This window comes from Cervus canadensis, chromosome 12 (assembly GCF_019320065.1).
Source record: "Cervus canadensis isolate Bull #8, Minnesota chromosome 12, ASM1932006v1, whole genome shotgun sequence".
NCBI classification, from domain to species: Eukaryota; Metazoa; Chordata; class Mammalia; order Artiodactyla; family Cervidae; genus Cervus; species Cervus canadensis.
Genome location: NC_057397.1, coordinates 56,920,374 through 56,932,984, shown reverse-complemented (window position 1 = coordinate 56,932,984; position 12,611 = coordinate 56,920,374). Strand labels below are relative to the sequence as shown.

At 39.6% G+C, this 12,611-nt stretch overlaps 1 protein-coding gene across 5 annotated transcripts in view; it reads right to left on the bottom strand.

The window, feature by feature from the left end:
* The window catches only part of DPYS (dihydropyrimidinase), a 121,236-nt gene that overhangs the window by 72,015 nt on the left and 36,610 nt on the right, over positions 1-12,611 (bottom strand). For all 5 annotated transcript variants that reach the window (XM_043483691.1, XM_043483692.1, XM_043483690.1 and 2 more), the window contains 2 exons: positions 1,610-1,766; positions 638-779 (listed from right to left, as the gene is read on the bottom strand). In XM_043483691.1, coding sequence (XP_043339626.1) covers positions 638-779; positions 1,610-1,766 — 299 coding nt within the window. The remainder of the gene's footprint in view (positions 1-637; positions 780-1,609; positions 1,767-12,611) is intronic.

The following is a 12,611-nucleotide window of genomic DNA, read 5'->3' as shown; positions in this document are numbered from 1 at the left end:
CCACTGAGCAAGTCTTCACTGCTGATCTTTACAACTACACTCGTCAGCTGCCTGGATAGGCTTATGTATGAACATTTAGCCATGTGATTATCCTTCATCTTCAGGTAGAAACTTTTAAACTGTGAAATTAAAAGAAAATCTCTGTGCTTTGGATTTATGATTTATGTGACCTCATACAGTAGCTTTTAAACCATAATATTCAAAAGTTCTTTAAAAGGGACATCTATATTTTTATATGAAAAAGAGGTACAAATGTAATTTAAAAAAACCCCTTCATGTCTTTTCAATCATTCCAAGTGTTTATATCAGTGACACATGAGGAACTGGGATTCACAAACATGGAAATCAGATAGAAGGGCTATTACATTTCAAAGACTTCAAGAATAATCCTCTTGGTACCCAATCTAAATTTATACTCTGGCACAAAGCATCCTCTAAATCATGTAGAGAAGAAAAGTATTTTTCCTTATTATCGTGGGAGATGGCATGGTGTTGGTGATGCGGTAGTATTCTCAGTGGCCACTTTAGTGAAAATAATCAAGAAGCTTCTCATGAAGGCTTCTAGAACTTTGGTCCTAAAATAGACCAGATCCCGTTGAAGAATTCAGCAAAACAAACTGAATTCTGTGACACTCACCACGCCTTTTTCCCATATTATCGACATCCGGTCCTCAACACCATTCACTCCATTGGGAATCTTGGTAAAATCATCCTTCCCAAGAGCTTTCTGGCAGCTGTTGAAAGTACAGTTGTCAGACCCTGTTGTGGTTAGGTCATCGCTGTAAAAGAGACACACATGAGGGCAGAGGTGGGTGAGGAGACAGAAAATGTCAGGAGGAAACTACCATACCTTTCCCCGGTCTCCTGACCCCATTCTCAACTGAAAGTCAGAAGACCACAATGGAGAAGGAGCAGCGTTTCAAGGCTAGAAGGAAGTGGCATGTGAGCTCTTGTACAGTCTGTTGTGAAAAGCTCTTTGTTAACTTGGATCTGAGTATCTGTGAATGGGGACTATCAGAATGTCCACGAATGGTATATTCCTCAACAAAAATGATCATAATGTCCCCCCTAGACCCTCACCAAAAAACATATATAAATGGTCTGAATGGCCTTTCATGGGGATAACCTGCTCTGAGGGCAGGATTTTGCCTTTTACCTGTGGCTCTTCCCTAGATCATCATCTTTTGTATTCCTACCACAGGCATATCTGGATCCTGGGTTATATCAGCATGGAAAATGTTCAAGAATATTCTGTCTGATAAAAATTAGGCATACGGATGTGACGCGGCCCTAAGCAACAAGAGATAGGAAAGACAGCAACAACAAAAAAAACCAAAGCAGAGGAAAACTTCAGGAAAAATGATCTGATTTCACTGTGGTCAGGAGAGATTTTGACACCACATCATAATGTGATTAAGCCAATGCCTTTTGGTCCCCAGATGCAGGACTCCCCAGGGCCTGTCAGGTCAAGTAGAACAGAGGACTAGGAGGTCAATGGAAGGTCCAGATGATATCACACGATCTCCTACACTCAAATCCTTCATGTTTTGAGACTTGAAAAACATCTTAATTTTGCAAAACATGTAACAATCATCTGCTAATTGATTACTTAGCCAACAGATTCATGAGGAAGTCAGGCGTTGAAGGGTCCGGTCGCAGGGGTGGACCCATAACGTGGTGGGCAGCATGGAGCCATTCTCTATCCCAGTGGTGGGTGCCATCCGTGCCGAGACCTGCTGCGATGGGTTCTCCGTAGACCACCTTCCCTGGAAAGTTCAAAGGAAGTGATCAGTACCTCCATTTGCTCTTAAGAGAGCTGATTGGCAAACACCTAAGTATTAGTCTCTCTGTCCTAGCTAAACTATCATTTACCTTTGCCTTTCACCTCTTCAGTGGCTCTGGATTGAAAACTAAAATCTCCTATTTACTGAGCCTTTACTACGCTCCTGTCAATGTGCATTGCAGCTTGTGGTAAATGATTGTACTCACTCACTGCTACTAGGCTTGGCCTCACGACTTTGTTTGGCCAATTAAATATGAATAGAAGTGCTTGGAAGTGCTGCTTCCAAGCAGAAGCTATTAAAACCACGATGAGTCTTGCCTCTGTCATGAGACCAGTGGAAGCTGCTTCTTCAGGTGTGTCTCAGAATGAAGAGAATATGGAGCAGAGGCAGAGCCAACTGATGATGGACATGAGCATGAATGAAAAAGAGATCTCTGCTGCTGTAAGCTATTGATGTTTTAGGTTAATTTGTTATTGGAGCATAACCTAGCAAAAGCTGGTTGATGTATATGCCATTTTAATGGAATCTTCTCAAAAACCCTGTCTAGAAAATGCTATTATTATCTCCATTAAAGGAAGAGTCTTGGGCATATATTTAGAGAAAACTATAATTCGGAAGGATACATGCATTCCAATGTTCACTGCAGCGATATTAACTACATCCAAAGCATGGTAGCAGTATAAATGTCCACCGACAAATGAAAGAAGAAAGATATGGTACATACATACAGTGGAACGTTACTCAGCCATAGAAAAGAATGAAACAATGCCATTTGTAGATGATGATGATGATCTAGAGATGATCATACTAAGTGAAGTAAACAAGACAGAGAAAGACAAATAGCACATGATGTTGCTTCTATGCAGACTCTTCAGAAAAAATATACAAATGAACTTATTTATGAAACAGAAATAGACCCACAGACATAGAAAGCTTACAGGTTACCAAAGGAGAAGCAGGGGGAGGGATACATTAGGAGTTTAGGATTAACAAATACATACTACCATTGGGTTAACCAAAAGATTCATTCAGGTTTTCCCTAACATCTTATGGAAAAACCCGAATGAACCTTTTGGCCAACCCAATATATATAAAAAATACATAAACATCAAGGACCTACTGTATAACACAGGGAACTATACTTAATATTTTATAATAACCTAGAAGGGAAAAGAACCTGAAAAGAAATATACATACATACATACATATATATATATATATATATATATATACACATGACTAAATTACTTTGCTGAACACCTGAAACTAACACAATATTGTAAATCAACTGTATTTCAATAAATAAATAAATTTTAAAAGGCAAGGCTAAGGCTTATAGGGTTAAACTCTATACAGTTAAATTACACTTAACACAAATGGGGGGAGGACGTAGGATCTGAATCCAGGCATTTTGATTCCATCAATCCTAACCTAACTACACTACTCTGATGATAATGATGACATAGAGCCCAACCACAAATAAATTCATCATCTTTTCGCACTCTTAAGGTAAAAAACCTCCTCTAAAAGCACATGTTAAATAAAAGAACACTCAGATAATAAAATTGTAGCCAGAAATGCATATTTATAAAATCATGCAAATGAGACTATCAAAAGCACACAATGTTAGAGAAGTTAATAGCACGTAGTGAATTTAAATTTAAAATCAGGAGCCTATCTCTGATTAGCGTTTGTCAGCACTGTAATAGATTCACCGGCATCCACCTGATCACATCCAAGCTCTCTTGAAGGAGAATAAACAGAAGAAAGAGGCTGGCATCTCAGTTACTTCACTCTGGCTAACCAGATGCCAGACCTTAGTTAAAACCCTGATATACAGCTGAAATCCACTGATTTCCGCAGAGCGTTCTGACAGTGGATAGCCACCAGCTGCCCGAGTCGTGCTGAATTGGGACGTAGCAGCCTATTATCACACAGCTCATTTCTCCCCCAAACAAGCCATCTTCCTCCAGTGAGCCTAGGAATTTGAAAAACCCTGAAAGCAAAGCTACTTGAAGCCTAACCGACTTTGCCTCTTAACTAACCCAGTATCAAACCACGGTCAATGAAATTTATCCTCCAAGAACTTTCTGTTGTTTAGTTGCTAAGTCGTGTCCGACTCTCTAGCAACCCCATGTACTGTAGCCTTCCAGGCTCCTGTCTACATGGAATTCTCAAGGCAAAAATACTGGAGCGGGTTGCCATTTCCTTCTCCAGGGGATCTTCCTGAACCAGGGATCGAACCCAAATCTCCCGTGTCTCCTGCACTGCACTGCAGGCAGATTCTTTACTGCCACTGGGGAAGCCCCAGACTAAGAGGTAATGCACTCTTTATTGGAGAGATAACAGGACAGACATGGTATTTTATTTGCAGGTACAAATAGACCTTCCTAGTCCAAGAGAACTCTTTATGGATAGTTTAGACAATGAGAAACTCAGATACTTGATCTGCAATAACTTTACAAGTTGCCAACTCAGGATTTTTCATGGTGCTTCATCACAGAGGAAAGATTCTTATCACACGTTCTATTCGATCATTTGGCCCATCAAGGGGGTATGGGAATATAGTTCCAAAAGTTCTACAATTTTAATAGCTCTCTGGAAAAATTAAAAGTGTCAGCATCTACCAGGAGTCTGCCAGAGTCGTTTTGAAACCAGATGACAGGCAATTTCCTTGGAAGGGCTTAGCACCTTTAAAATGTGATGTGCCACTTTACAAACTCTCCATTAATAGGGCTATTTTCAACTGACTCCCCGTTAAGTATCTGTAAATAGTTAAAAAAAAAAAAAGTAAAAATTCTTAACTACCCTTTCCTGTATTTCACAATGGTTCTAAGACACTTTCAAAAGACTAAACAGCAGGAAAGCAATGACAAGAAAACAAGGGGCCTAGGTAATCTATAAATTGAAGAATTAAACTAGATAATTCAGCATAATGGTGGGTTCTTTTATTTGGGGGCCAAAAATAAAGTAGTAATAAAAAATATAACTGATGTATAGCACTCTGGAGTTTGCAGATGTAGCTTCAAGATCATATATCTTATTTGACCTTCATGGAAACCCAAACACTGGTTTGACAGATAAAGAAACACATTCAGGACTTCCCTGGCAGCCCAGTGTTTCCAATGCAGGGGGTACAGGTTCAATCCTTGGTCAGGGAGCTAAGATTCCACATGAGTCATGGCCAAAAAACCAAAACATAAAGCAGAAGTAATATTGTAACAAATTTAATAAAGACTTTAAAAATAGACCACATAAAAATTGAAAAAATTGTCCATGACACAGGAGTAGTAAGTGGTCCATGAGAATTATAGAACCCTAGTACACTGATAACATACTACACATAGGCACTATGTTAGTAGGGAAAAGTATTATTTTTCATTTCTTGGTAAAGAGCATATATTTTCAAAAGTCAACCATAAGATCTGTGGACTTGGTTAAGCGATTTTCCAATTTCACTTACTGGTTTGATTTACTATACTTAACAGGTTGGTAATGAGAAGTCTTAGATCTGTTCTCTCTTGATTATATTCAAGACCAGATGGTTTCAACAACCCTTGGGAGATAGTACATCTCCATCATTAATGTCCTCCCACTGTCTCAGCAAGTTTCACAGTATGTTGTACCCTGCCTCCCCATGCATGTTCTCTCCTTTCTCCATCCTTTGGCTCAAAACCAACAAAGAATCTGCACTTATGATGCAATCTCCCAGTTGAAGGAGTTCTGCTCTCTGAGAGATTCTTAAGATTTCTAAATAATGAAACATGTCAAATCAACCCAAACTGCCCCCATCCCTGACCAGACAACCCTAATAAAATAACTGTTTATTAAATGAAAGTGAGAGAGCAGACATTAACATCTTGTCTGCATTTGGGAGCTGCATTTAATCAACTCATAGCATCTTTTAGAAAAGGTTGAAAGATGCAGAAAAGCTGGCATAGGTGCCCAAGAGTGGAAGCATTGGTTACTAAACAGAAGACCAAACACTGTCATGAAAAAAAAAATTTCCCAGCTTGAAAGACAGAGTAGAACCTTACTGGACTTCAGATTCAAAACATTACACTTACAAAGAAAAAAAAATTGAGAAGAAAAATACACAGAAGGGGTATAATAAAGTAGATCACACAGATTTAGATTCAAATTCTGATTTTGTTCATTTTAGTTGGTGACCTTGTGCAAGATGAGCCTCAGTTTTGCTCATCTGCAAAATGGGATTGTAGTGTCCCTCTAGTGTGGCAGTTTGGGTGAGGATCAAATAAATTAACATATATGAGAGTACTTAGCATCTTCCTGGGATCCTGGAATCACTTCATGTTATAAGCTGAATCGTGTCCCTTGTCAAAATCCACACGTTAAAGTGGTTGAAGTCCTAACCCCCAGTATCTCGGAATGTGACTGTATTTGGAGATAATGATGCTTTAAAGAGCTGATTAGGTTAAAATGAGGTCGTTAGAAGTGAGCACTCATTTAATAAGAATGGGTTCTTGTGAGAAGAGGAAATATGGACACAGACACACCGAGGGAAGGCAGTGTGAAGACACAGGGAACAGACCCGCATTACAAGCCAAGGAGAGGGGTCTGGAACACATCCTTCCTTCAGTGACCGCAGAAGGGACTAACCTTGCCAACACGTAGGTCTTAAACTTCCAGCCTCCAGAACTGTAAGGAAATTAATTTCTGTTGTTTAAGCCGCCCAGTCTGTGGTACTTTATTGCAGCAGCAAACATTAGTTTTCTTATGGTCAATTCTCTCTCTTTTTTAAAATGTTTTAAACTGGGCATTCTAGAATTGGTTTGCAAATAGACATAAGGTAAATCACCATGTTCTAAATTTAAAGGACAAGGAGGGTTCAGATGTTCACGCAGAGGAAAGAATAAAGGAAGTCTGAGATTCAAATCCACCTTGGCTCAGGCACACATCCGTCTTTTCTTAGGAAAAGCACTGGTTCCCAAGCATCAGCTCATTGTACTTGTGTAAGTGAAATTCGGTTCACTCTACTCACCAACAAGCAGGGAACAGCATGAACACACGGCAGAGAGAGGCCTCTGTGTGGCCCTCCCTCCCCCTCAGTCCCAAACACAAGAGGAACACGTGAGGAGGAGAAGGTAGAGTTTAAATAAAATGGAAAATGGGACATCTAAACCTCTCTGGAAGAGAAGTTTATATTTTATAGCAATAAGCCTGAAAAATAAAGCTTTCTACCAATGTGAAACCAAAATCAAATCAAACGAACAACAAAAAAACTCAACCATAATGTAGTCCAGTTCATTGTAAGTTGCTTGAGAATCAAAATTATCTTAATCATCTTTGCAAATTGAATGCCAAGAGCAGTGTCAAGCATATATTAGGTATCCAATAACTTCACTTTTTATGAACTATAAACAAAACATTTTATTAAAAAGTTCAAGTGAGAGTCATATGTATACCCAAAAGACATGAATACAGATGTAAAACAGAATTAAGCTTTATTAAGACAAATTGACACAAGTTATATAGAGAAATTAGTATTGAAAATTTCAGTCATTAATTGGTAAACAAATTATAACAGATATACACCAAAGAGAGCATCAAGTAAGCTGCAGAGAGAAATCACCACCATTCTAAATAAAGCACAAGAAAAATACTGAATTCATGTGCATCCGTGTTCTACTGGGAGGTGGGAAGGAGAGGTGAACAATAATTTTTAAACACTATTAACAATCTCATATGTCAATATGTGGCAAAAAAAGGAACATGGATAACCAAAGCTACTCAAACCAAAGTAAAAAGTACCTCTGTCATTGAAGCAAATGACATATAGTGACACATGTACCATTTGGACAAAAGAGTGAACAGTGAATGAAAGAGATCTGAGAGTAGGCAGATGGGAACTTCTATACGAGGTACAATTTCAGCAGGTTCACCCAACTTTTTACTGGAGGTATGGAGCAACGGAGGGGGACTCTACTTCTGGAAGAAAAGGATAACACTCTAGGGACAGCCTTCTGACCCCCTTGCCTCATTTTTGCACTAGTGGATGGGAGCTAGCCTAGATCTAGTTGCTCAATTTGGATTAACTGAGACTTGAAATAAACACGAAATTGAAATTCCTTGCCAACTGTCAAAGGCAACTCAAGCTTTCAATGGCTTGCATGGGGAAGCTTTATTCTTTTTCCTATAACCTGCTTTTCACTTTTTATTGAAGGTGCTGATCCCTAAAAGGAAATATCAAGGTCTGAACAAGGGGAAATGTCAGGCTTTGAATGGAAGTTAATTCACTGAACATGTATTCCCCTCTCTTCCTTTCCAGCTCACATCAAATGCTGGTAAAGATGTACAACAGATGAACAAAATCCAGAGCTGTGCTGAGAACAAAAGAGGGACCATGGCTGACCAGAGGTCGTGACAGACTGCAGAAGACAGAAAGCAGACGGGATTGCAGTGCTTATAACGGCAGGTAGTGGCACCAACAGCCTGAACTCAAAGGAGCAGAAGGGTCATGACGGACATTCTTCCTGGGGTGGGGAGGGCAGTGAGCGTGCGGAAGGGGTTGAGATGGGGCCGTCGGCCCCCATCCACACCTCTGCCCGGGGAACTAAGCTTCCTAAAAGGTGCTGGTGCTCCAGAGTGAAGCACCCGAAACCGAAGCTCACCAGTGACCATGCCCCATTTACACTCACAAAGCTCATAGTCTCATTGCCGGCGCTCTCATTTGGGGGCAGAGTTTGCTCAACAGCGGAGGAAGTCCACACCAGCTCCCTGCTCTATCACCTGGACTGTCCAGTCATGAACACGGACAGCCCAGGATCACCAGATACTTGAAGAAGAAAAAAACAACATAAAAAGAAGGGCCAAGATGTTAAAAAAAAAAATACACACACATTGAAAAATGGACTCAGTAAGAAACAGAAATAATCCAGGAAAAAGTGCTAAGTTACTCAGTCTTGTCTGGCTCTTAGTGACCCCATGGCCTGTAGCCCGCCAGGCTCCTCTGTCCACGGGGATTCTCTAGGCAAGAATACTGGAGTGGGTTGCCATGCCCTCCTTCACGGGATCTTTCCGACCCAGGGATGGAACCCATGTCTCCAGCCCTGGCAGGTGGCTTCTTTACCACTAGCACCACCTGGGAAGCCCAATTACAGAGCCAGCTACAAATGCTGGAACTCCCGTCCATGTAAAGAAATAACGGAACTGATAGAAGTCAGGAGGAGACAGAGAAGGTAATACTGGGCCTCTCAGTTTCTTTTCAACACAGTAGATAATAAAGAGATCCCACACAAAAAATTAGCCAAAACACATAAATTTAAGAAATATTATTTGAAGTGACATTTACTACTAACAAAACTCAGGAGGCGAGAGGTAAGATTTATGTAAGTTAGACTGCTCCTTTTCCACCACTCAGAATCAAGTGATACTGTCAAAAATTTTTAAGTCACTACTTACAAATTTAAGGTTTAGAATTTTGGAGGAAACCACCACCACCAACAACAAAAAATAGATGTGGTTAAAAATTTCTAGTTCCAAGACTGAGCTGAGAGAGAGAATGCTTACTTCTGACTTAATACAGTCTTCATCATTTCCATTTCTGGCATTTTTTTCTTTTAACAATGATAAATAACAGAATGATAATAATATTTTAAACATGTTTTTAAAAATGTAAGGCCAATAAACAAAACCAATTAAATATAAACTTGACATCTGTATTTCCCAACACTGTAAACTAATTTCTTCTTGAACAGAGTAAAGAGTAATAAAAAATGTGGACTTTGGGGTTGAACAGACTTGAATCCCAGCTTTAGCACTTACTAGTAAAGTGAACTTGGGCTTAATTTACCAAACTTTCCCAGTCCTCAATTTCATCAATCACAAAACAGTGATAAAATTTTGCCTGAAGCATTGTTATGACAATTTGAAAAGATAATGTATGTTAGAGTGTATTAATGAGATAATATATAATAAAACTTGAAACAAGATATATTGAAATATGTGCCAAGCGCTTATTAAGCACTCAACAAAGTTGGTTGTTATAATCGTTAACCCTCAGGTTGCTATCTTCTGGGTATATAGTTGGCAATGTAACAATACAATCCAACATAATGAGAGTGTTGTATTTCTAGGCAACTACAGTAGAGACAATTAATAACTGGATCTCTTTCGTGCCTCCGGGAGCAATGATTCTCACATTTAATATGCATATGAATCACCTGGGGTTCTAGTTATAAGGGCACATTCCAACTCAGTGCATCTGGTATGAGGTCCAAGGATCTGCATCTCTAACGAGCTCTCAGGGGATGTCAATGTAGTGTTCCAGGGACCACACTCTGAGTGGCAAGGCCCTGGATGACAGAATGGGCTGGCAAAAGGATTTACTGATAGGAGATCTTCATATTACAAATTTGTAAGGCTGAATCATTCCTTTTTTAAAAAAGATAATGATGAATAGATGTGTATTGCCCTTTTACATTCAGAAATTATGTGAGATATACCCTACTTATTTAACTTACATGCAGAGTTAAATGCGCTGGGCTGGAGGAAGCACAAGCTGGAATTAAGATTGCCGGGAGAAATATCAATAAGCTCAGATATGCAGATGACACCACCCTTATGGCAGAAAGTGAAGAACTAAAGAGCCTCTTGATGAAAGTGAAAGAGGAGAGTGAAAAAGTTGGCTTATAGCTTAACATTCAGAAAACTAAGATCATGGCATCTGGTCCCATCACTTCATGGCAAATAGATGGGGAAACAGTGGAAACAGTGACTTTATTTATTTATTTATTTATTATGGCTCCAAAATCACTGCAGATGGTGATTGTAGCCATGAAATTAAAAGATGCTTACTCCTTGGAAGGAAAGTTATGACCAATCTAGACAGCATATTAAAAAGCAGAGACATTACTTTGCCAACAAAAGTCTGTCTAGTCAAGCCTATCGTTTTTCCAGTGGTCATGTATGGATGTGAGAGTTGGACTGTAAAGAAAGCTGAGCACCGAAGAATTGATGCTTTTGAACTGTGGTGTTGGAGAAGACGCTTGAGAGTCCCTTGGACTGCAAGGAGATCCAACCAGTCCATCCTAAAGGAGATTAGTCCTGGGTGTTCATCGGAAGGACTGATGTTGAAGCTGAAACTCCAATACTTTGGCCACCTCATGTGAAGAGCTGACTCATTGGGAAAGATCCTGATACTGGAAAAGATTGAGGGCAGGAGGAGAAGGGGACAACAGAGGATGAGATGGTTGGATGGCATCACTGACTCAGTGGACATGGGTTTGGGTGGACTCTGGAAGTTGGTGATGGACAGGGAGGCCTGGCTTGCTGTGGTTCATGGGGTTGCAAAGAGTCGGACGTGACTGAGCGACTGAACTGAACTGAACTGAATGAGGACGGAGTAAATGAATCCACTGTAAAAGGTCACTGTGTCCACCAGCTCTTGTCACTCTGTACTCCCCATGGATCTGCCCTTGGATTGGCTGACGCGGTCACCATGTGAATGGTTTGACACCGCTTGGTCACCTGTGAGAGGTCACATGCCAGTGATGGAATAATCTCTCATGCTGGTTTATTCTAGACTTCTGCTGGCCCTGACAATTGCACGTTGGAGTATCTTCATAAGTGTTATTACAGTACGTCTGACTCAACTAGAGCATTTGGGTTGAGATTTTAAGTATTGCATACTTACAACCACCTTGCAAAGGGATTTAGCAATATCCAAAAAGTATTTGAACTAGCAGTCCCGTTTCTAGTGAGGTTACCCTTTTATGGGAGATAGAATAATGGTGCCCCAAAGATATCCATGACCTAATCTCTACAACCTGTGAGTATTTTACCTACATAGCAGAGAGACTTCAAAGATCTTAAAGATCTTCAGATAGGGAGATTATCCTGGATTAAATAGGTGAATTCAATATAATCCAAGGATCCTTAAAGAGAGATCAGAACAAAGGAATGTTCTCCACCCACCACAGCTGGCTATGAAGAAGAGGCAGGGAGATAGGAACCAAGGAATGTAGGTGGTCTCTAGAAGCTAGAGAAGGAAGAGCATTCCCCTTGGAGCCTCCGGAAGGAATATAGCCCTCTGACACCTTGGTTTCAGCCCAGTATTACCTTTTTCAGACTTCCACCCTCCAGAACAATATGATAATAAATTTACGTTGCTGTAAGCCATTACGTTTGCTATAATGCGTTACAGCAGTAATAGAAGACTACTATACCTTCCACATATATGAAATAACATATGCATAAGGCCATCACTGTGGTTTTATCTGTAACAGCTAATCATTGGAAACAACTCAAATATCCATCATTAGAGACTAGTTCAAAAATATAGTGGGATGCTTTGCACCTGTGAAAAAGAGTGAGGAAGCTCTCTATATCTAACATGAGCTGAGCTTCAGGACATATTTTCAAGTAGGAAAAAAAGATAGAGAACACTATGTATTTTACCTTTCAAGTAGGAGAAAAAGAAAAATAAGACATGTATGTTCTTTTTCAAAAAAAAAAAAAACCCCAAAACCAAAAAACACTACAAGGGTAGCCCAGAAATAAGTTAATGAAATAATTAACTATGGGATGTGGGATGAAGCAGCTAGGAAGGAAGCAAGACATCTCTGAGAATACATCTTTTAATGTATCACTTTGACTTTTGGACCAGGTAAACGTTTTATATATTCAAATTATAAAATTATATTTTAGATAATATTAAGATATTCATAATTAATTTTAATAATTTTCTACCTATGATTTACATTCTAAAATCTTTCCTAGACTTATTCTGCTGCTAATGGAATTCTATCCCAAATCAAAATACATACTCAGGATCCAGAAACTGTTTCCTGACAGAACGGTCAAAAT